Here is a 25,937-nt window from a genome sequence, read left to right on the forward strand (position 1 = left end):
CGTTCGGGTAAATATCTCCGCGGGTATTTACACGAGCAAGCTCGACTCCGAGATAGCCCGTGATTAATGGCCCTTCTTCAAGCTTTATTAACGACCTGTCCACCCAGCCCCACCTTGACCACTTTTGGAAAGCCTCGCGTACGTTCCGTGAATCGCCATACACATGATTTTATTCAGGCAGTTTCCTGAAACGCCGCGAAAAGGCGGCTTAGAAGCGACTTCTGACGATCGCGCGATCATCATTAGACGAGTGAATTTGCACACGCAATTATACAAGCGTCTAAAAAGCGTTTACGGTATCGTCTGTACCGATCGTTCGTGACGGACATTAATTATTATCGTTTATTTAAGAGACACACGCCTCGCTCGCACGCCCCCGTAGAGATACTCGCGTTAATTACTACGAATAATGAAATCGATTCCAAGAACGGACGATCTTGTCTGCGATCGATGTTGAGTCACACGGCGAGAAGCATAAGGTACCGTATAAATACACGGTAATCCTATCCGATAATAGTCGCACGGTCAATTAAGATGACCGTTATAAGAACCAATTAAACGTAAGTGACCATCCCGGTTCGGGTTACGTATTTACGATCTAAAATTGTGCGTTTCCGTCGCCTGCCCTGCCATTACTTGCTCCACGATTTCTTTCTCGAGTGGACCCTCCTTCCCCGCCCTTGATTATGAAATTTCATCTGCGCACCTGGTTTGACACACGCGTGGATCCTTGCGTCTCGTGTGCCCGAAAGCCTCAGTTGGGAAAACATTTTCAAAACCCCCGTATAATTCCTCGTCAAAAATCAGACATAATTGCCGCAATTACGCGTATAACGCAATTATCAAGTCATTTCCTCGACGCGTACAGACGCGATGAATCGAAACGAATACTCTTTGGAAACGCGTAAATAATATATTTGCGTAAACGTGACGACCGGATGTGTGATCTACGTGATTAATCGCCGCGTTAATTAAAATGTTCGCTTAATAAGTACAGCGGGGAAAAACAGCGGCACGATTCATTTAGCAATTATTTTATGTAGTCCGCGCACATATGTACCGTTAAAGTACTTCGCGATGCGCAGCCCGATGGAAAACCGCGTGCATACGATAATTCGAAAGCTCCGAAACGTGCCGCGATAATGACGATTCCGAGCGCGTTAACTCAGAGAGGGAAATGAGAGCGTCGAACACCCTTAAGACATCCGATACCCCAATAGGGATAGTCCGATTATTAGGTGATTCACTCTTTAAACTTTATCCTCAGAATCGTCTCATTCTGCGTCTTAGTCACCATTATTCTATTTCACTATCATTTGCGATCTTTCATTGTATATTATTCGCGCTATTGCTTCCATGAACAGTATTGGTAACATTTGCGTTTATAGCGCTAGTGGCGTCTCTCCGAACATACTTTGTATGTCCGTAGAAAAAAAGAATTAACTCTCTGAAATAAAATACATCTCTCGAAAAAAAAAAACTATCTTGAACGTACTCACCGTCCGACCGTGTTGACGTGTCAATGAATGAACTTGTCGTGAGCGCATGAAAAATGAGAAGCGCAACGATTATTACATATACCTCAAGTAAAAGGGGTGAAGCTGAGTGCGTTGCACCGTCGTTCACCGCATTTTTGTTATTTGATCGGTAATTTCGACATAAAAAGATAGCGTCGGACGATATTGTGATTACGCTCGTATTCTTGCACTTGTTCGATGTAGATATACGATAGACCTCGCGATATAATTTCTTACATTAATGATCAACGTCGATCTTGCGAGAAAATTCTTACGATAACCGATAATCCTATCTTACTCGGCACGTTGTCCTTGACATTTCGGGACGCCGCCACTTGACGATCGATAATCGTTATTTAACTGCGTCTTTCACATTATCGCGAGGAGCGTTCTCATACGTCGTCGTGTCATTTACTTAACATCGCGCTGTTGGTTCTGCACCGGCTCGATAATTCGATAAGAACTCGCTCGTTTCAACGGCCGTTTCTCGCTTCTGTTTAATTACAGCGACGGCATCAAAAACGCGCACCTGTACTCTTTATTTTCGTGTATGCTTATCTAAGTATCTCCGATTGAAATGCGCGCATGTGTACGCGCGATGGTATCCTTGAACAATATCAACTGTAAAAAGAACAAATAAATTTCCGTACGGTGTCGATACTTTCAGAAAAATGAACGGCAGGGGGATTGTTTCGGCCCGGGGGAAAAATGGTCCGTGGCGAGCTCGTGTCTGCAACTGCGATCAGCGGGACAACACTTTCGCGGTCAAGACACCGGGACGGCGAGCGTTACGTATGCTGATATATATGGACCCGTCTCGCGCGTTGATAGATACCAGAAACTTTACAACTTTAATTTTTCCCCGACGTCAATTTTAGGTTTTAATCTTGACCTACACTCCGGACAGCCGCGTCAAACCGGAGAAGAATTATTACCCCCGCAATTGAACACGACGCGCTCTCTTCGGGGGCGCGGCAAGTTTTGTGTGTTTAGACTTTAGAAATTACCGTGGGTCATCGTTTTAGAAGCGCGTTTTTGCGCAACGCTGATGCCGATGAGAGACCAAGCACGAGATGAAGTATACATTTTATTCGCTTCTTCCGGGGATGCATGTTGATCAAATCTTATCTCGCGCTGTATTATGTAAATTTGTGCTCATCGCGTAACACCACTTCAGATTTCGCTCACCTTACGTCTTGACAAATAACAATGTTGCATACAACATAATTCATCGGCATATCCGAGAATAAAGAGATAATAACAGTCTAAATTATCAAACAAAATTATGAAACCGCACGTGTCTTCCTTCAATTGTGCGATAATAATAGTCACGATATAATTGTACTTACATTTGTGCAAACTGAAAGACGATGCACAGAGTATACACAGAGAAAAATGTTACTTGTACTGCGAAGAAAAACAATTGCTCTATTATTATAGTTAGTTTTTCTCTTCTTAAGTTATGGTTATTTTGAAAAAAGAATATTTTCTTTGTATAATATTAAAATATACTCATCACAGATATTAGAAAAACTCATTATCATTTACTCAAAACAAGAGTTTGTTCTTTTTTTCATGAATATTATAAACTTTATCGGAGAAAAGTTAAATTCGGTTACTTTGAATAAGTAAACAGAAGTTTTTCTAATATTTGTGATGAATATATCTTAATACTATTATCCAAAAAATATTTCTCGTTTAAAGTAACCATTACTTAAAAGAGGAAAAATGAACTTGGTAATTGTTTTCCTTCGCGGTACAAATTATTTTTTTTCCACATACTCTTACGATTTCACAGGCAATCTTGCATCGCTTTACAACCGCCGATAATACATCGGAGAATCGTCGCACTTGATTCAACTTTGGCGTGTGCCAGCGCTCAAGGGAACGTCTTTGCAATTGAATTAAGGTACATTCCTGTTTGGGACGTCCGGCGTCAGGATTTTTCCGGTCTAACCATTCCAGTTCGGGAACCTTATTCATCTTAGGTGGCTCGCTTGCACCTGGCAAACCCATTGTTCGCTCATTAGTGAGACTCGCCGCGGCTCCGGCAACTTTTATCGCGGATATTTCAATCGCGAGCGCGAACAATCGATGCACCGGGTATATTCCACAATGGAAACATTCGACGCCTTATCGAGCTCGTAACAGATATCGCATCATAATTTAGCGCCGAAGATCAATCGTTTCAAATCAAATATTCTATCTCTATTGCGAACTTTTTATTTTCATTTCTCTTCCTTTTTTTCTTGTTTCTCGTACGTATTGATCTCAGTGGGTCGGGGAATAAAGCGTACACACAATAACTTTTTGTATATACACAAATACACAAATACGATGATTTTATTTGTACCTCAGAGAGAGAAAGAGAGAGAGAGAGTGCCCTAAGAAAATGATTATCGACGTGAACTACTGGATATTATCATATTTCATTGCAGCGTTAATCTCACGATAAAATATTCGATGTTTAGCATCGGAGATCCGCGACGCGAAATCGTTCGGTCGGTCGCATTTTTGTTTCGCGGCAACGGCAACTATGCAATTCGCGCATTTACACAGATTGGTCGTAATTGTCGTCGGCTCTGCGAGCGACGTCATTCGCATCTACGCTAAAATTATTCGACGAAGGAAACCCGAGCGGACTCTCTTTGCAAAATCGCCCTTTCCTTCTTTTTCGGCTTTATCTCTCCGTGCATTATACCAAAATGATAAATATCCACGTCTGTGTTTATTCGAAACAGCCCGGAGCCTAAAATTCAGCGCGTGCTTTAATCCAACTGTTTTCCACATCGCCTTATTATCTTTGTTGCTATGCGCACGATATACACGGGAAATATTACGATAAAATTTAATGCACCGCGGCTAAGGTTCCGCGGGGTTGGTTCGAGTCGATTCGCGTTTCAAGAGGCCGCGTATCTCCCCGATGTATGTTTGCGCGTGTGTACTGAGAGAGAGAGAGAGAGGCATTCTTGCCGCTGCGAGGAACAGACAGCGTAGGGAAATTGATACGCGTACTTAACGCTACTTGGCTTGCATTTATAACCCCCGGTTCTTCCATATATTTTGCATTTCCGATGAAACGTAACGATGCGTCATGCGAGACGCAAAATACGTCTTGCGCTCGCGTTTACGCGCCGCGGAGAATTAGGTCGACGATGAGGAGAACCGCCGTACTGCTTTCATTTCACCCGGCGCCTGCGATAAGTAACGGGGTATCGACGCTCTCCGATAGTCAGATTCAGACGGTGTAAAAATACCCGGGACGAAAGTGACGACGGACGCGCTTGAGACAGCCGCTGCGGACGGAAACGCAATTACGCACGGCGAACGCGCCCGATCGATCGTTGAGAGGAACGAGTTTAGCCTGGCGCGGATCTCCCGTTGCTGCGATGAATTGAGGAGGCGAGATCTTCGCTATGACGACAGATGCTACGTGAATTAGCAACTCTTTTACAGATCGGTACGTTCCGGAAGTTACTTCCCTTGCGCGTACGGCGACGTCGATTTAGTCGACAAGTAGTAGCTACCTCTCGTGTCAAAGTTCTTTTGGAGAGTGCCCATTATCGCCAGTACATTCTTCTTGCATAAGCCTGCCAAGTATAGCGCGTAAGAGTTGCATCGTACCCCGTAGAACCCTGTATCGCTGTTGATGGACTCGGCCATGAACCTGAACGAGCGCGAATGGGAACACGCGCCGCCGATGTCCAGAACGCAGCCGCTTTGTTTAGTTCCTCCGTTAGGATAAAAGTCGACGTGACCGACGGCCTTGAATAAACCAAGAAAACCAGCGTTTGTGTGAATAATCTCCACGTATTTCGCATCACTGTCCGATATCCTTTCTCCAGGAGGGGATAACATGAAAAAGGGTTGGGCTGGATCCATTCCTGAAAACCGCGAATTCGTGCCGGATTAACGGATTGCTTGGGACTAATCGATCGATCGATCGACCGGCGATCTCAGATGTTAGATCGCAAACGTGAAAAACTTACCGACGACGTAACCGATTTTGCCTTTGCAGTTGCGCGCGGCCAGTCCAGCTACGTGGGCGCCGAGAGAATGTCCGCAAATTATGGTCTCGTCGAAATTCAATTTTGCTTTTTCGTTAAGAAAGTTGAGCATGGTGGAGACATAAAGTGCGACCGTCTTTACCCGTCTGCTAGCCAACAAATACGGCCCCAAAGAGATGCTACTCCAATCGATAACGATGACGTTGTAGTCGCCGTGTTTCAAGTAAGCTGCGAACACGGAAAGCGACGAGCGTTCGCGAGAATCCTTTCTGAGATGAGAGGAGATTACCGATTCGATGCCGTCGTGTCTAAATTAAGCTCTAGATCTCACATGAGCGCTCGCACTGTGAGAGAAAATGTAGCGCTTCCTTATATTTAAAATATCATTTCACATACCATCCTTTATCAAGCGGCACGCAGAACTTTTGTAGGAATTCATCCATCCGTGAGTTGTTATGCGCGTTGGTTTCTCCGGGTCGAAGTTACTATTATTTATACTCTCCTCATCGTCGACGTAAATCAGTTGGGGGTGGTTAGGATTTTTCCTTGTGTACAGATAGAAAAGAATGCGTTCACTTATGGTTTCGTTCGTTATTTCTTCAACCATGCTATAATCCTCAAACGTCACTTCGACTAAATTGTCGTCGTCGTCGTAGACATGCATTCCCTTTTTGAACATACTATTTGTCAAACTTATAGTGTTAGTTTCGTCAAGAAGCGTTTCCTCCTCCGCCGGAGATCCTGCAAATCAAAACACGAGTAACTCAGCGTGCTTTTGCTCGTCGTGTAAAATATGATAAAGAACACACGACAGCGTATTATAGATCAGCTTTGAAGAAATCACAAGTGATTAGTTTAAGTGCGCGTTTAAGTATATTAAAATTCGCACAGAATCGCGTCAAAACTTGTCTTTTATTCTCGAAGAATCAAATAAATGACATTTTTACCGGCCACGCAGCAGACGAGCAGGAAACTGATCAAAACTCGTTTCTCCATGTTCGCAACAATTCTGTCGGCAACAGAGCAGACCGACGCTTATAAAGCGATTATTCCAATGCTTCGACAATTAAATTGTAAGATAAGATAAATTTACCCTCCCACGCAGATGTCTCGTAAGTTACATTAAAATTAGCAACACGTGCGTTTCGTTAACAATGTTTGCCGACATGTGTTCTTTCACCGATACTATTTCACCAAGATTAACTTTGACCGACGACATGCATTTACGTGAAACATGCAACGTTTAGGCTTTTATTGATTTTTGCGTACAAATAAACAGCATTATTATTGTTTTTGCCGTGATCGTAAATATTATTTTGCGTAAGTTTATACAAGAGTACGCATAATACTATAAGAAATAATACTTTTACAATGTATATCGTTAAAATACACAAAATATTTTTTTCATGCATAGCAAATATTACGTCGGCAATGTATGTATTTCGATCGAACTCAATTGCGCGTATGCGATCGACGACACCTGAAATTTCCTGTTCAGATCATAATTATTTCAGGGATATTACTTAAGAAAAGAATTATATAATTTCTTAGTAATATCTTAGTAATATTGAGATAAGGCATTGGCTACTTTTTTTTCTATTAATCAATTTTATTATCGCGTCGAAACTAGTCGTTTTTCTGCATTTGCTTTACATCGTTAATTAATTTCAATCCTCGCAGATTATATATATATATATATATATAACCAATACGCTTAATCGACAAATATTATCAATTTAATAAAGATCTTAATGACACTTGAAAAATGTAATTTGATAAAAATCATATATAATATGTGTAGTTAAGAAACTTTGTTTTTCAACCGAAGTCTCAAATTTGCATAAAAGTTTCACATGGAAGGGCCTATCTTCACGGGAAAATCTCACACGCGAAACATTAAAAATATAACGAGACACATTTACTGCAACACGATAATCCGATAAATCGCATAATTTAAATAATAAATTCGTTTAAAATGGTTAATAAGTTCATTCAGCGTGCGCGTGTCAATATATCTCTTGAAAGAGATTAATATTTTTGAGACCATTATTATATTTTATTGCATTAATAAAATCGTGTTAATATTGCGTTAATGATATAATTAAGCCATCGGGCACAACGAATAGAGTTTTTGCACGCAGTTCGTGCTTTTAATTGTAATCTTGTTTTAGACAGTCAATTATTTTTGTTGTTATCGACAATATCAATCATTCTTATGAAATATATTAACAAGCAGAATACACAATCATCGATTAAAAACGGTTGTTTTAATTTTTCAGCTGCCTCATAATACAATTCGCGTTAAACAGCTGTTTATACGAAAACGAATACTTGTTCGAATGTGATGATGATACCGAAAAAATGCATTCTTCTTAAATAGAAGTTAACACACTTTGTCATAAAATATAATTCATAGTGAGGATAAGAATTAAAAAGAAGTGAAATAAGCACGACACGTGACTACACATTAAGTATCTAAACGCAATAATATGATATCGTATGTGAAAAAACACAATCTCTTTGAAATGTATTGGAGAAGATAATGTTCTTTGAGATCATAAAACGCAAAATAAAAAATTGAGATAAAAGAATCTAAAGTACACGCAGTAAATACGGCTTATTTATGTCAACTTCGTTCTCTAAATTCCGCTGATCGTATCAGCTTAGATCGTCGATCTGCACGAAGAAAAATACGCAAAGTGTTCCTCCGAGGAAAAGGACATTTTGCGTTTTAGTTAGTACGTCGACGTTAGAAAATCCGCATTTCGAACGACAAAACGGACGTTTCGGTTAATAAAAACCACCGATGCAAAGGTTACCAGCAATAAATGCTTTTCTTATCGATGATTTACGAAATCGCGATATCGCCGAAGGCAGCACGACTTTTATTGGCGTGAGTGTACCGATGCTTATCTGTGGTGTTTCGAAACACATTTCGCGACGTACATAAATCTCAGACGGGCATTGTCGATGAAGCATCAATGTCGAACACCTGACAAGGAATTACGATAGCGGGCGATATCGGGATGATTTGATTGACCGAAGCGGTATTTCGTTCCGCGTGCGATCCGGTCGGGATGAAGGGCGGCCGATGCACGAGATATACGACTTACGCTAGGAGACGACGCTGGAGAAAACGCCCTCTCCTAAATGCGCGGGCGCGCGTTTTCCCACCGAGACATTTAATTCGTGCGGACTCGCGGGTTTTATTCGTAATTGAGTCCTACGGCGGCGCGTGTGGCCCGTCGCGCGTTTACGTAAATTTTAAAATATTCCAATTAGTATAATGAAATTAGAGCGCGCTTATGAGAATTTCGTGGGCATTAGCCGGGGCGAGGAGATGGCGGAGCAGACGGAGGAGGTAGCGTTAACGTGTCTATGAAAATTTTCATTTGTACATTGATGCGAGAGACGGTTAAGCGAGAGCGGTAGGATTAAGAGACGGAGACCTGTTGTGGCGTGTATTCTTTTTAAAAAGCCACGGCGGGTTCTCGCCCTCGGCGGTTGCGTTTCTCAGACAGAATCAAACAGGTTCGCTCGCGGTGCGCGGGATAAAAACCAGTTTTAACGACCCGCTTGAAATTTGTATTGTACACAGGGTGAGAGGGAAAAAGAGAGAGAGAGAGAGAGAGAAAAAGCGCTCTCACATCGCGGGATGCGCCCAATACAAATACTCCCCGATCTGTAGCTGGCTATCGCCTTTGTTCCAGCGCGTTTACAGGTGTTGAATATTAAAATGAGATGGGTTTATCGGAAAAATCATATCGCGGGACGCGATCAGCTCGCGTTTACTCGCGCGCTCCTCGTTTACTTTCGCCTATTGCGTTATTTGTCGACTGATGCGACTCGATACGATCGACGGCAGGTTTGTGTTTACAAGTAGCGTCATACTTTCAACGCGTCCTCCTGTAGAGTCCTCTCGAAAATGAGAAAAAAACAGGGAGAAAGTTGACCGGTCGAATTTTCACATCAGGCTCCTCTCGAAAATTGACTTTTTTTTATGCGCGAGAAAGAATAAAAAAAAATTTTTGCATTTTTTGGTAGAATGAGGGTTACTATGTTAGACCGGTGCGAAATTATGCTTAGATGACCAAAGACTCGACATTCACGGTGCGGGCGCTTGCGTGAAGCTCGAAAATGAGGGGGTGGGCGAGGAGGGTAGTAAAGTGGGTGGTGGTCTGGGGGTGAGGGGGGTTTGGAGCTGTGTGAAAGCGAGGGCGCCTGCAGTGACTAGCCTCCATCGATTTACCGTGCGGCGCCATCTTGCCACCCTACGCCACGGGGGTTGACCACCCCTCTGCCACCCTCCTGCCCCTCTCCACCGCCGCCCGTCGGGGTCACCCCCCTCGAGGCAGAGGCAGACATTTTGAAAAATGATTCCGAAAGTCATCGTGGCCCGCGCTGGCGTTTTTTAGCGGGCTCGGCCGCCCGGCTCACCGCCCGACTACTACCCTCTCTTTTTCACGCTCGCGGTCTTTCGTGCCCAAAGAGCATGGGAAGAAAAAGCGGCCGCGCTGACAAAAAGAGGGAAAACTATCGCGGCAAAAGACGCGGAAATAAATGAGCGTGCGGCGCGCTTTCGTCGAGGGACGGCGGGGTGCCCCACGTGTCCCGGTTATTAAGCCTTGAGCGGCGAGATTTTCGCGACAACGAGAGGCCCGGTCGCTACAAAACGCGTGTCGATCTTTCTACCGTGTCCAGTAACAAAACGATCGCTTCTCGGCAAATAGCAACGCATTATTCACGGTCACGTTTATTCGAAAATCGAGCTGCGCTTGCAGGATTCGTCGAACATTTTTTTTGTTTCTTCCCTTTTTTTTATTTCACATTTTCAGCGTAAAACGCGTCGATATTCGCAATTTTAAATACGGCTGTAATGCGTAAAAAATGATTGAATGATTAAAACAGTCCTATCGCGTGCGTTTGACTTCTTGTTGAAATATCGACGGCCAGGGCGGGCGTGTTACTTCGTTTTACTTTAATTTATATGGCGCGATATCGTCGTTGCACCCGGAGAATTTATGATTACTCTTATATAACGTTTATATAACGCCGGCTGAATTTATGATCATTCTAATGTACTCTTGTTTAACGTTGCGTCGGGCTATCTCCTATTATGTATAAATGTTGCATTATCTACGTTCAACTATTAAGTGGTTGATTTTGTAAAAATACCCATTTTCGGGGAACTCGATACCAAACAACAGGACGCGATGATAACTCCATTATTTGTCCATAACATAAACACAAAATGTATCGAATCATATAATTCGCCGTGAAGTTATCGCATTTTTTTCCTCCGGTTCACGCCGTTATTTCGTGCGCACTCGAATTGACGAAATTACGGAGTACTTAAGAAGATTCCAGCAATTCGCTGAAAGGACGTGATATTTTAAATGGACGGTTGCAGCCTGTGGCTGGACATTCTGAATTGAAAGAGGCGAGGAACAAAGGTCGACAGGAGAGAAAGATTTCAATCGCGTCTACCAATCGTGGAATAAACAATACGGGCTTTCGAGAATGCACAGTGCGGTCGATCGGCTCTCGATTAATCAGAAAAAAAATTTTTGTTTTCGCAAAAAAGGATCACCATTCGAGACGATGGAGGCGGAAACAAGAGAAGTTCTGAAGTCTCGTGGGAGATGTGCGACCCGTAGAAATAAAATACGCGAAATACACGATAAAAATAAATCCTTTCTACGCGGGGGAAGGGGGAAAAACCGGGCTGTCGAATAATATTTATTCGCAGCGTCATTATTAGCGTAATAATAATTTGATAAAAACAGTGATGTAAGTTGGCGCATATTTTCTTTTAAACAAACCACGTCTCATCTGTATGCCGCTGGTGTAGTGCGCGATTTGCATTGCGAGACGAAAGTATGTCAAAGAGAATCGCGTCGCCTTTGAGCTCATCGCGCGAGTGCAACGCGAAAATGATAAGAGTAAATCGAGGACGTGTAAGGACGCTGATGGATAAAAAAAGAGGTGGCCGACCGAGCTCCCCGCTGAAGCTTGATGCAGCGGTGAAATGTAAGTGTGATTCAAAACCGACGCGCGACGAAGAGCGAAGAAAATGAAACGAGTGCGGTGGTGATTGGTACGCGGCGTCGGTGGCGGCGGCGGCACGGTGCTGCACAAATAAATAATATAAAGTAAGTTTCATCCGGAAACAAGTCGATCCGAGTTATCACAAAAACAGGCCTCGCGCTCCTGGCCGCAATTGAATTTCAACGAGAATAATGGGCGATCGACGAATTTACCGAGTAGCGGTACATCGTCCTCGTTGCGCAATTATATTTTTATGTCGCGCGTTTTACATATGCTTACATTTAATTAATGCAACTCAACGCGATAACAAGGGGCGAAGGGGGAGGGGGCTCTTTTTCTTCGCGCACGCGACCGCTCGTCCGCGCGCGTTAACCCTCGAAATGCCAAGCGGGTTACAATTACAACCCTCTCGGTAAACCGCGGCGTAGCTTCTAAAACTTGATGTACACGAGGAGGGTCGAAGGAGGAACGAGAAAAAGGACCCCCTCCCCCTCCCCCCCGTCTACCTCGCCGTCGCGGCGAGAGCTGCTTGATGAAAGAGTGGCGCGCGAGAGCGACAAGTGTCGCGAGAGAAAGAGAGAAAATATGCGTGCGCTCGATTAAAACGGTAGAGGAAGAACGGTGTTGCACACCGGCTCGCCCTAAGACGCGAGAAATAACGCTTCGTTGAGCCGGCGCAAAAATAGGTTTCGCGCCCGTACCGGTAATTGAATTTCGAGGAGGATAATGGGCGGCCGACAAATACGCGCGGTCGCGTTAGATCGCTTTCGATGTGTGGCGCGCGGGCATTCAGCCAGGCCAGGATGGATCCTTGATGGCTAGATTTAAAAAACCATCCCCCCGTTCTCGCCGCTCCCGTCGCCCGTCCCGTTCTCGCCATGTGTTACGGGGGTGGCGGCGCTTGGTAATGGTGGTACATCGCCGATGCGGTGGTAGTAGTAGCGGCAGCGGCGGTGGTGGTGGTGGTAGTGATGACGTCGGTGGTGGTGGTCCAGTCGACGGTCTCTATATAACTGATGGTGCTTCTGAGTGTCAGGGCCAGGCTGTCCACTTCTTTGCGCTCGCGTGTGTGCGTGCGTATACGCGCGCGCGTTGGCCGCTTTCTAAGTACAGCTAGCGTACGAATTATATATACGGGGTGTCGGCCCCGTGAGCCCGCGCGTGTTCCCCGCATTTTTCCTCCGCTTGCGGATTCTCGGAGGAATTTCGAGCGATCTCGTTCTCGATAAAAACGTCGAGTCGCCGAAATTCCCTCTCTCGAGTCGTGTGAGCGGGTTAAAACGAGCTCCAGAAGCGGAGGTACGAATAACGGTCTCTTAGCTGCGTCGCTTCACATCACTTGACCGACAGGAGGAGCTCTCACGATGGAAAAACCTTGTCGTGTTTAAGATGTGACTAGCGGAGATAAGATAGTACCGTGGCATTCTTAATGCCTGTGATCTTAGTAGAAAATATACGCGCTCGTTTGAAATAATAACTCAAGTCGTGCTCTCTGAACTGCAAAGCTAATTATATGTGCGATGCCAATTATATGTCACCAATTAGTCGGCAATTAATATTCAAAGACCAATCGAGTCTTCCGTGGCAGCAGAGCTCTGCTGTCCCCTTGACGAGAGAACACATACTCGTGTCACCAAATTTTTACCCTGCGAACTCCTCCTCTCGATGCAGCGAAGCGCCTTCGATAAAATTTAATGAAATTCTCCCGCTGAGAATCTCACTTTGCATAATTTCGAAGCGGTATGTGTCGCATGTCAATTGTTAATTAATAATCCGTTAATTATCGTTGGAGGACCGATCAGCTTTCAAACCGAAACTTTATCCGCTCGACCGCCGTCATCCGCACGAAAAATGTCGCCTTTGCCTTATCGGAGACAGGCTCCCGCTCGATGCCCCGCGGTTCTTTCTCGTCGTCTCCGCGGAATTACCCGTTAAGCGGCGGCGGCGCAAGTCGAACTCTGGCCTCATCGGTGATATTGAAAAGGAAGGTGGGAAAGGTAGTGGGTGGGCGCGCGGCAGGGGACGAAAATAAAAGAAAACGCAGTCGATGCGACGAGTCAATTAAGGTCGATCGAGGAATCGTCCTCCGCCTCTTGCGCGTACACGTGCATAAATGTCCAGGTATATACACACACACACACACACATATATATATATATATATGAAAATATATATATGATGAATCTATTGAGCGGCGGACGAGAGCGAGCCGCCGAGCGTAAATGGAGCGAGTGCGAAAGAGAGGCAGGCCGGAAGGCGGTTGGAGGGTGGGTGCAACGGGGGGATATCCGGGGTCAAACGTTAATACGCGTACACACGAACGAGCGAAGGAACGATGCCAGGTCCAATCCTCCTGACAATAATCGGATTGATTAAAAGTCGCCGTCGTCCACCACCACCACTACCATCATCAGCATCACCACACCATCAGCACCACTACCGTCGCGTAAACCACCTCGTACGCGGACACGCACGGCGAGCCGCTCGCGGTTTGTAAGCGCGTTTCGCGCGCCTCCGTTCTATCGCGCGCGAAAACGCGAGGGATCGCGTCGATGAAAGCGTCCCCGTCTCGTCGCGTTAATGAGCTCGTAATTACGTCTCGGAGAATCGCGCGCCTCGGGAGGGCGCTCGTCGGCGAAACACCACGACGCGATCGGCCGGACATGACTGGCGATCGCTCATCGAGCCGGCTTAAACTTATCTACACCGTTATCTCTTCCTACGGTTGTACGGGAGTACGTTCGTTGGTTGTTAGGCAATCTCGTAATTATTCACCGGGAGACGCGACTGTATCAAAGCGGCGCTCTAATTCCATTAGGACCGTGTAAGATAACCGTGATTATACGGCGGGTTTGAAAGGTGTCCGAGGGAAGGCGAGGCGAGAGACGCTCGGGAGGCTGCGACGTACGTAGCAACGCTCAACGAGTCAAGGCGGAGAATCGATATTTTTGACTGCAATTTAGCCTGCATTTAATCAACGTTTAATCACCTCGTCAACGGGCCAAGTTAATCCGAGGGAACTACCTACCGCAGCCGCCTCTATATGCCCTAGCACGACGACGCCATGTTTAAACTCATCATTATTCGGCGCACTAATAGAGCCGCGCCGAGGAAAATTCTCTCGGGATTCTGACTCGCGTAAAAAGGCGAACGAGCGAGCGAGCGGGCGAGCTGCCTTGAATAGCGATCGAAGGTTGAAAGGCCGCACGTCGAAATCGAAATCGAATTCTGGCCGCGCCCAGAATCGGAAGAACATTATACTTTTATGGAACTCTATTTGCGGCTATTCTCCATCGCGAGATGAAATAATGTTTCGCGGATGTAAACACTCGAATTTATTCGGATACTTTGCAGCAAATATCGCAGTGCAAATACCGCGTGTTCCGGAAATTCCATCGAGACGAAAAACTCACGTACATGGTTGTCGTAATGTTTCCACCACGTGGAGGTAACATCGGAAATATAGGGAGACCGTCGCGCTGAAATTCTTGTGAATTCGACGAGGAACTATGTAAACGTATATCATCGCGATTTAACCGGATACCTTACGGCAGCATGTTTCCAAACGAGTGCCGTTTAATACCTTTATCACATAGTAATATCAGCGGGAAAAGAAAAAGGGAGAGGAAGAGGGAAATATCACTGGAAACAATAGTAAAACTGGTAGACCGTCCTTTTAATTGTGTAAAGAAATTAACGCAGTAAAGTCTGCTTCGCATTTAGCCCTTTATGGGCCACAGAGTCGTTTCGAAGGTCTAAATTACCAAGGGCCGGTCCTTCGAGTTCACGACCGACCCTGTCTCAACCTGGGGCTCTCCATTCCCTTCGGTCCCTTAACGCCCGGCGCGGCTGCCGACCTCTATAAATTCCCTCGGGATTTTTCTTTTCTCTACTTGCCTTAATTAAAGCCCTCCCTGGCTAGCCGTATGACTACGCCTATGGACCCGCCCTTTCGCGTCACATTTACCCCTAGCTATGACATTTCCACTCCCGACAGGTGCACGGCTCAGACAGAACGGAGGAGCCCTTTAAAATTACCTAACGATCTGACTGTTACGCAGAAGTAGACTTGAGTTCCATTTGACACATCGTCGTTCACAACGTGCGTCGTTTTATCGAGCGTCTTTGTGGAAATTACGTTTGCGTAATCTAGAAGAGTGTTGCTCGGAAACCACGAGAGAAGATGATGCACTTAATTTGTACAATTGAATAAATTCATGATTTTGATTATACAGTGGAGGACTCGCAGGTTTCTCGAAAAGGCCGTGGTCTCTTTCAGTTGGTAGTCTGTTGAATATGCTGCACGCACGCACGGTATATCGTCGTACCGTCTGTGAACTCACTCCCTGTCTGTGAACTCACTCAACGACATCTGAAAAAACTTCGAAGTTTACTCCGCCATCTCGCAGACACCCGATAGCTTCGTTATTTATTCGTAGGAAGTCCTCTCGCATAGTGAAAATACCATTTTCCGACGTAGCAGGGAAAGTTTTGCGAGAGTCGAGGGCGTAAGGAATTCTTTAAGCTAAAAGCATACGTGTCCCCATCCCCCGCTTGAAAAACTTTCATCCCTTCTACGCTGTGCGCTGGCGTGGGTGGTTGTGGAGTAGTTTGAAAAGTTTTCGCGCGCAAAAAGCCGAGCTTTTCGCACTTTTCTTCGTCGCCTGCGCGAAAGGATGCGCGCGGCATTGTCGAAGGAGGGTGAAGTCGTAGGGGACAGAGGATAGGTTGGAGGTGGTCGTGTGCGATGTTAGTGGTGACGGTGATGTTGGGGGTGGCATCTGAGGGTTCGAAGGAGCCCCGAGAGTGGGGAGATCGACAGATAAGAGGAAACGGGAGGAAAAGGGAGACAGCGCGAAATAACCGAGGGTGGGGATATCAACCCTTTTGCTGCAACAGCACGGAATATTAGAATTCTTAGACGAATAGCGACGGAATACTTGAAGAATTAATTTTACTGCTTTAATATATCGGCTTTAGGGAGAGAGGGGGAGGGGGGGATAGGAATTTCCGTTTGAACTGTCGTTGAGACGCGAACCGCTTTTACTTTTATGTTTTTTACGAAGATTGTTTCTCTCGCAAAATGAATAATTATTAGAGCCCCAGTTAATAGCTATCAAACTTTAACTTTGTAGAGTCCGTAAACGTCGAATTTTCATCGAGATGCGTAATTATCAAACATTACGCAAGCATCTCCAAAAATCAATTGGAGCTTTATACCTCCGGCCAAATTCCTCTCTCGCACGTGTATCAATCAAATAAATAAAATTAACGTTGAAAGTTTTTTTTAACGTTGATCTTTCATCAAATATGTCCATCACTGCCTAAAATTCATCCAATTAATTAAGACACTCGTACCAGTCCAGAGTTCGTTCGTACGAACATCAGGCAACTACACGACGAATTCGGCTATCTCCAAAATGATTTTTCGCAAAGTGAATTCTACGCGGAAGAAAAAGTGGTTCTCATAATGCGTCGTACATTTCCGAAACGCGGTTTCGCGAGGAGCCGCGCGTCTCCGCTGCGAACTTAGCGAACGACTCTAGGAACCGGACGGGAGAGGATCGCGCCTTGCTGTGACGTAGATGTGTGTATGTGTGTGCATGCGTGTATGTTCGCCCGAAGTACAGGTGCAAACGGGTAGATAGGTAGGTTCTATTGGGAAACCGTGGTAGGTAGGTAGGTAGGCGATAGGGACACAGAGAGCGGCGTCACGGAGTATCTATGTACGTACGGCACACGTAGCGCTGTGAAAGAGCATCGGCAAGCTAGAGCGAGCGAACGGTAGCCGCGCGGTGAACTAGCTGCTATCCTCGAGAAGCTTTTGCAAACCGAGTCGAACTTGTCGCTTGCGTTGTGTGCGGTGCTGATGGTGGGGAAACTGGTCGGTCGATGCGCTCGGTCGCTGCCGGAGCTGCAGGGGGCTGTTTTTGCGGGTGTGGCTTAACGCACCCCCTGTCGCCCCACTGACCCTCGCCTCCTTGCCCCAGGAACTACCAACCCTCCTCACCGCGCTCGACTACCTACCTATCTGCCTAACCTCCCCCTTGCCCCTTTCCGCCAAGCACGCGTGGTCCTTGTACTCGCCTTCCTTTTCCCTTACCTAGGCTCTCTCTCTCTTTCTCTTTCTCTCTCCCTCCCTCCCTCCCTCCCTCTCTCTCTCCATTCTCCCGTGGAAACTCTCCACCGAAGGCCGGATCTAACCCCCCCGAGGGAGAGCATGAGTGCAAAACTAGAGAGTTGGCCGATCGCGTCTACGTGATCAGCAAAGTGTACTTTTCGGAAAATGCGCGTGAAATATGGGGAACGACTTTCCGCGACTTTTACGTGTGCGCCATACCGGTCGGTCGGGGCGGCGCGCACCACCGCCCGATGAGTTTGCGTTGTTTGTGTGTAGTCTCGATAGCGTGCGCACTATATTCCGACTATTACCGGAGTTTCGCACGTGCATTCGCGAGATTAACTTTATGCTCAGTTTGATGGCGAAAGAAATTGTAGTCCTCTCTAAATGCCGTGAATAATATGTTCCGCTCCCTTGTGACTCTTTTCTCTCTTTTTTTTTTTTATTTTTATTTTTACCTTTTTGTTATCCACCATTCGTGCGAATCTATAAAGGAATTAAGAATCGTAAGCACACACATACGACAAAGGGAGTCGCATGTTTTTCTCTAATTCTCAATTAATAAATATCGCGTGAAAAGATATAAACGCATAAATGAATGCGCGGATTCCTTTCAAGACAAACGATTGACTTTCTCGGAGCGCTAAGTAAATGAGATTAACGAATTTGATTAATCCTAATGTGACTATTCGCAAAGTACGAACGTGTGAAGAAAAATTTATAATATAGTCAAGAACATTTGTGCAATCGGGTATAATCAACCCACGCTTTACGGGGTAAGGGTTTGCGTTATGATAAATTAATTATGTGGTGAAATCTGTCAACTGTATAAAAAAAAATCTACGAGTCTTCTATTACAGACTTGTAATATATTCTATGTTGTATGCGAGATATGTATAGTATATGTACATGAAAAAAAATTTGGTTGCATTAAGCAGAAAAGGAACAAGTGCGTTTTAAATGAAGAAAATGAAATTTCTAGTCCTTATGATCCAAATGTGGTTTTTATAATCGGAAATTCTGTCTCCTTCAACCAAAATGCATTTGGTTATTCTCTTTCTGCTTAATACAATCAAACTTTTATTCCGTGTATCTTTTTAATAAGTATATTAAATATGTATATTTACTTGTTAAGATTTAGACACTGTCCAATTTTCCAGTTATAAATGGCATCTCTTAATTCACATTTACATTTGAAACGTCTAAATATTTGATATCGAGCACAATCTCAAGTTACAAAACATTCAAGGCAATAAATTGAGTAAAATAATAATGTCATAACGCGATTCGAGTTATCGTTTTTCATATCGTGATAATAAATAATAAACTCGCATTGTAACACGAACTACATCAATAAAAACGTATTAATTGTACCATTTTATTATTTCGAGAACAAGCTTATCTTATCATATATGACTGCATGATAGTCGATAAGCTAATTTTAAATCCGTCATAAAGTATTCGAATTGATAATCAGATATGAATTTTTCTCGTAGATTACTATTCTGAGTATTCCGAGTAATCCTTTCCATCGGCTTTCTTCGAGTAATATAATTCACACAAAATCCTTATCATAACTAATACAATATAATCCGTATAAATGAAAAAAAAATTTAACCAATTTATTCAGACCTATCTTCTTGAACTGATAAGAATTGAGCAAAAGGCATAAGTTCGAGCGGCCAAACGTCGAAAATCTTTTAAGAACGCCCCATGTTTCACGTCCCATCACAGAGAGACGCAAGAGTCTCTCTTGGCCTCGCGAGACATTCTAATTATTATAATTTCCCTCGATCACAGTACCTCGCTAGGGCCAAGATAAATGTTCGTTTCCGCGTGCGCTCGCTCGCGCCACTTTTCTCATTAAGACGCGCGTCGCCGCCGAAAACGAGTAGAAAAGAGCAGCGCGAAATATTCGTGACATTGAAACAACGTCGATTTTTATTGTGGACCGCTGCGCGGGCCACGGCCGTTGCCCGACACGGTTTCGATTGTTGCTTTTCTCTCTCCTCATCCCGCTCCCTTTCCCTCTTTCTACCCTCTTTTTTTTCGCTCTTCTGCGTCGCGTCGCGACACACGAAAACAGCTGTTACTTCACCGCTGGTCGACGCGCCGCGTTCGGAGCGCGCGTCGCGTCGTCGCGCGGCCGCGCAAACGCGATTTCAAATTCGCTCTTTTTCATTGCGCGTGCCGCACGCATACAGCCGTGCGCCAGTACTTCGACCTCGTGCAGTGCCATCGACCAGCATCCCTCACATACTGCACCGATGCGCCTGCATCACCTTTCGCACGGCCCTGACCGCGCGCATCGTATTTTCCGTGCGCGGATTCGGCGCGCCACTCGAAAAACCATAACACCCGCGTGTACGCACCGATAAATGTTCACGCGCGTTATAAATTGCACGTACGCATACATAGAGAATGCCGTGGCGTCGTAGATTTCTCTTTTCCGGAACAGCGCGCCGACCGGTCCGGAGTAAAATCGACGCTTTCGCTTTTACGCGTAAGATTAATAAAGGTACGACCGTATGGGTCCGAGCAATATTTTTTTTTTCTCTCTTTTGCCGCGGCAACAACGAACGTACGATCTCTCGACTGTCTTTTGAAAAAAGCAACCATCTCTGATGATATTTTGCGATATCGTGGCATTACGACTGTCAAATTCTCATCGCGGTTAAATCGTATGTACGGAGAGGCCCCGCGGGAGGAGACTTGTACACCCGCGTTTCTTAATAGACGAGGTCGGGCCGGATGTGCGCTCCGACGCGATGATTAACCATGTGACTAATTAAAAGAAAAAAGCGAGTCCGTACTCAGAAACGCAAACATAATTAGAGGCAATCGGGGGAAGAAGGGGAGAAATAAAGAAGAAAGGGTGAATGTTTGAGGACACACGATCCGCCTTCCTCCGGAGTCTACGATGACCGAGTGGTCATCGTTAATGGCGCCGGTAAAAAGTGTTTACACGCGCTTACAAAGACCAGGGACCCGCCCAAGATCGCAGTCCCGGCGTGACGCCTTACGAACCGTGGAAAAAATCTCGCTGATGAATTAAAGCGGAGCCGACCGCGAAAGTATCGTTAATCGGTGCGTTTAATTACCATTTCGTCGATAAAAAACGCAAGTTTAAATTGTGCGTGTGTGTGCGCGCGCGAGTGTGTCGGTGTATGTGTGTGTCCATGCGGATGCGCGCGCGTAGCAGATTATTAATATTAATGAAAAGTATCCCGTTAGAGGTCCGCTGCCTAGACCGGCAAATAAAATACTTGTTGGAGAAACTACCTTTTAATGTTAAAAACTAAGTGCCCCGCTTATAAATTATTTAAATGCATGTACATTTAATGCGTATGAAATTAACGCTTCTTGCGCGCGCGCCGCCTTCCGCGTATTAACATTATGAAACGTATCTTATTTGCATTAAAGCGTGATGTGACTTTAATGCGTCGGCCCGTATCGGAAGGTGAGAGCGAATAAAGCGAAAGGTGCCGGGCCGGCCGTGACGAGCGGCGACAGAGCGGCGAGCGCGCGCTAATCGTAACGGGATTTTATTCGGACTCGTCAAGAAAATATTGGCCGAAATTGCCGGTGGTAATGGAGCAATTAGCGCGAAAACCGGCGACCAAAGGGAATCGGTTTGACAACAAAATTGGACGACACTTCCGGCGCCACGGCGGCAAAGTCGAACTGGACAAATAGAGGCATTATTCACCGTTTACACGTTACGCCACATATACGGGCGCGTGCAACACGGAAAACGTACGTATCCGGCGTGGAAGGAGAACAAAAAGTGGGAATTCGTAGCCGCGGATAATCGAGTTTACCGCATGTTATAGAGCGTTAAAATTTCCGCGGGCGTTCGATCGTTCTTCCACTCTCTCTCTCTCTCCACCTCTCGAGCTCTACCTCTCGTTCTGTCTCGTCGTTTCGCTCTCCTCCTTGCTCACACCGCGTCGCTGATGGAGACGAGCTCAGTGTCCGCTTACAGGTCGCGTCAATGGTCGAACAATCGTCGGACTATTAGCAAACTATTACAATATCGATGGCAGCCGATGGGTCGATAGATACGCGAGCCATCAGCTGTTGCGCTGATCGGATATCTCCGATAGACTGGAGCTGCCACGGCTACACAGCCTCCGTCATCCCCAAATTGCTCCTCGTGGATCACCGGATCCGACTTGGCAGCGGGGGCGACGTGGTCACGTGCGCATCGTTGCCACCTTGAGGTCGCGTTCCTCTTCCTCGCGAGATTCGTTTCTCGCGATCCTCACGTCGCTAACTCCTTTCACTCCTTTTTCGCCAGCCGTAACGTATGTAACGTGCGAATTTGCGAGAGTCTGGATTTTACGCTCGTGCTCGCGTTTACCTCTCTTCGCGAGAGATGTTTCGAATATTGCGATACATATTTTTATTTGCCTCGGTTGATTTTATTGTTGAGCGCGCGCCCGCCCGTCCGCCCACTATCCAATCGCCAAGAATTGTTTTCAGAGAAAAGAAATTCCCGGCGCAACATGTGGTCGTCCGTACATTATTTCGTTCTCGGATCCGGTTCTCAGCGCAATAACAAATCGCGCGGTTTTAAATAATAGACAATATCGTTATCGCGATTGTAGCAATTTATTCTGGCGGTGCGCTTAAAAACGTCATACAGCGTTAACATTCCCGCTAATGTTACGCGCCGGCAATCGCGTAACAATCGCGGCAACCGTTGTTTGCCTAGAACATTTTCATTATACATAGTGTTTAAATGCCTCTTTCGTTCGGCGAGGTTTCATTGGACGAAATTCCTACGTTATATCGTTCGGAGTGATATCGTCGAGTTGTGCAATTTTTATTGTCCCCCGAGTGGACGGACTGTAAAATGTTGGAAGAAAAGAAGGAAAACAACGCGCGACGTAAAAATGCTACGGCCGGTCTGACCCGGGGAGTAATTTATCCGGTAATTCATTCCGCTATAAAAATATATCCAATTAAAAACTCGAACTATCCGTTTCGCTTCTTTTTTTAACCGTGCCATGTCGCAAATCATCCTATTTTATCGAGCGCCCGTGTCTCGAAGTGGCCGAGTGTAAGGAAATTCGCGCGTTCGCTCGCGTTTATAAGGCGAAGCCTATTGTAATGCGTGTCGCGTCGAGCTAATAAGCGATTCCAACGTCAAAATTAATAATAAGTAACGTCACCCGTCGTTGTTAATGCGACTTTCTGCGAAGGGCTAATTGATTCAACGGCAGCCCTGCCGTTGAGTCCAGTCGGAAAGTGCATTTTTGTTAGTTGCGCTTTGATCACGCGGCGCGGGAACGTTTTGACAAAATGTAGCATGGCGGCGAAAAAAAGTACATAAATATACGACACGGCAGTACATAAATGTAACCCCGACCTAGGGGAACACCCGCGGCGGGAAAAGAGAGGCGGAGGAAGGGCGCGCGTGGTGCGCCATTCGAAATCGATTCCTGCAACGCCGCGTTGCAGCCTTCGATGAACGGGTCACGACCATGGAAATATGAATGAAAAACGGCTCCGCGCGGTTCTTCGGGAAAAGCCCCGCCTGGAAAAAAAGGAGGCAAACCACGCTGCCTGGCCATCGATCGGCCACGTGCTCGGCACCTGTTTGACTTTGCCGCCTTTTCCCGATGCACCTTCTATAATACTTTTCATTCAGATCTCTTTTTCTCGCTCTCCACCTTGAAATTCCTCGCAGAATCGAAAATCGGAATTAAATTGCGAGGACGTAAGAAGTAAGCGTGCGGATCTTCCATCGCGGCGCTACTTTGCGCGTTGCTTGCTCATAACAGTGCATATCAAACGTTCATATATTTCTTATATTCATTTTTCTCTTTTCTCTCTTTCGCATAAGAAATATGGAGATACGGGAGAATGGAAGAGGTCGCCGGACTGAACTACGTGCGAACGATTGCTTTGCACGCCGAAGAACGTACCGTCGCTACCGGTGTTTAACAAAAGCCGCGGATACGAAAGCAAAGGATTTTGTACGGCGATATTTCGTCACGTTCCTTCCGGTATAACGTTCGCTCCCGCGTGACGCGGAGAAATGTCGTCCGCCTCGACGTTTAATCATACTTAAGTTCCTGTTTGGAGAACGCTCCCGCGCTTGAACGTCAGACAGCCCCGTCCAACTAATTATGAATTTCTGTAGACCGCAATCAATTTTCCCCGGGAACGAAATTGCCGGTAAATTGGCGTCGTTGGAGCTGATGTCCAACTATGCTTCCGGACTATCCGTAGTGGTGCCCAGACGCTGGGGATCACGCTGGGCTCTTTGTGTTCCGGGGGTTACTATCGAGCAAAGGTAGGAGGGAGAGACCCGGCTGACGCCGGCCGAGGTTAGAAGAGAGACGGGAGAGATAGGGTGGTTTTTGGTAGGTGGGTTCTACAAAGGCGGGAGGGTGGCCGCGGGGGTGGACCTAAGCGAGGATAAAGGAGAAGGAGAAAGCACACACCATCGTGGTGTGTGGCCCCTCTTGGGGAGGTGGGTCGGAGGACGATCAATAAGGAGCATCGTTGGTGGGGGGTCTTACCAGGACCTCAAGCTACCCCCCACGTCGTCCTGCTTAGGGTGAGGGTCCGCAAGAAAGAACCGAGAAAATATTCTGAAAGGGGTCGGCCGCGCGCACGTGTGCGTGCACGTTCGTGATCTCAGGCCGTGAACTTTGGCTCCCACCATCGCGCACACACTTATACGTGCGCGCAAACATTGTCCCACACAGACGCACGGCACGGTCCAGGCGGTCTCCACGTGTATCCGGAGACGACGGCGGCCACCGTGTAAGCCAAGGGATGCGCGCAGAGAGAAAACCGAGAAAAATTCCGAAGAAGGGCGAGCCGGTGGAAAAAAATTGTACGTGCAATTACCCATCCTCCCGACGCGCGGAAAAGTGGCATTCCTTTGGCCAGCCAGAAAGAGAGAGAAAGCGAGCTTCTTTCTTCCACACAACGGGTGGTTGCGGTGGCGAGTTCTTTGCGTTGAACGAACTAATCTCTTTCCTTCAACTGAAAAAAACCCGCGCCTCGTCACGTCTCGCGTCTTTCGGGTAAGAAACGTCGGATAAAGAGTCGCGCGAGATAAATGCAAATACATTTTACGTATTACGGAAGCACGCGCTCTACGCGCGACCCTCCTGTTTTCTCAGGAATCTCGTCGCTGGTTTTTTGCGCTCGGAAGTCGAGCGTCGTGCACCTGTTTGAATGTACCTTCCGGCGGAAGGGCGCCGAGCGTCCTTTTTCTACCGAGACACGCGCTCGGTCTGAGTACTCGGCGCGAGGATATCCGTAACTTTCCTCGTCGTCTCGTAACATACACACACAGAATTGAAAATCGAATCGACGCAAGGATCGGACGTGATTCCACGGATCGGGACGATTGCTTTGAAACACGTGGAGTGCGTCTCTCTCTCTCTCTCGTTAATGTCACTGTTTTGTTTTTCTCAAGACGACTCTCGTTTCATAACGGATACTCGCGCAAATAATCCACGTACGGAGAACGGCATGTAATATAAAGCTCCGCTCTCGATACGTTTTGCTACAAAGCGGAAGCCTCTACGAGCGCTTTATGGTCACTCCTGGAATCGAAGCTGGCGATCGAAATCCCGAAGGATAATCGCATAAGGGTGCGTCGTCTGGCAATCAGCCGGATAAAAAATGACCGCAACGTCGTTACGGTCGGATCGTTTTAAATCTAATTTCCGGTCGGTATCACGCGCGTGTGCGCGCGCGTGCGATACGCGATAAGGGACGTCAAGGAATCAGTGTCAATTAACAATGATGAAAGCAAAGGCTCGGCCGCGTTACCGGAGATCGGAGAGCATGAATATTCATCCCGTTCGGAGAATTTAATAGATCGCGGGACACCCTCGACGCGCGCGAACTACGAAGAAAAAGGTATAGGAAGAAATAAAAATCGTGGCAAGGAAGAGGGTAACGACGCGATGTGTGCGCGCGTCGGTGTGTGTGTTACCACGATGTCGAGCACATAGGTGACTCCGTCGCAATGAAACACCGACGATGAGAAGGTGAGCGCACACACACATACACGTGTCGCCGCGTGTATCTACACGCGCGTGTGTTCATGTGTGCCCGGCGGAAGCGTCTAATCCATCGGGTGGGCATTGTTGTCAGACATATTGGGGTTTGTTCTTGAGGCAGCCCGAGGGAGGAGGAGGAGGTGGATGAAGAGATGGCGGAAGGTGGTCAGGTGGGTGGTTCGAAGGGGGGTGGGCCACGGTGAGGGGG

The 25,937-nt window shown here is 46.3% G+C and overlaps 1 protein-coding gene and 1 long non-coding RNA gene across 2 annotated transcripts in view; one reads left to right on the forward strand and one right to left on the reverse strand.

Annotated features, from left to right (window-relative positions):
- Nucleotides 1-25,937, forward strand: part of LOC106744699 — a 185,799-nt gene that overhangs the window by 17,038 nt on the left and 142,824 nt on the right. The window lies entirely within an intron of this gene.
- On the reverse strand, nt 3,933-6,264 carry LOC106744695 (pancreatic triacylglycerol lipase-like). The gene is made up of 3 exons (XM_014619654.1): nt 5,921-6,264; nt 5,507-5,752; nt 3,933-5,401 (listed from the first exon to the last, which is right to left on the reverse strand). Exons 1-3 carry the CDS (start codon nt 6,201-6,203, stop codon nt 4,992-4,994), a joined length of 939 nt encoding a protein of 312 aa, XP_014475140.1. The 5' UTR covers nt 6,204-6,264; the 3' UTR covers nt 3,933-4,991.

This window comes from Dinoponera quadriceps, unplaced genomic scaffold (genome assembly GCF_001313825.1).
Source record: "Dinoponera quadriceps isolate SergipeBrazil2010 unplaced genomic scaffold, ASM131382v1 scaffold1352, whole genome shotgun sequence".
NCBI lineage: Eukaryota > Metazoa > Arthropoda > Insecta > Hymenoptera > Formicidae > Dinoponera > Dinoponera quadriceps.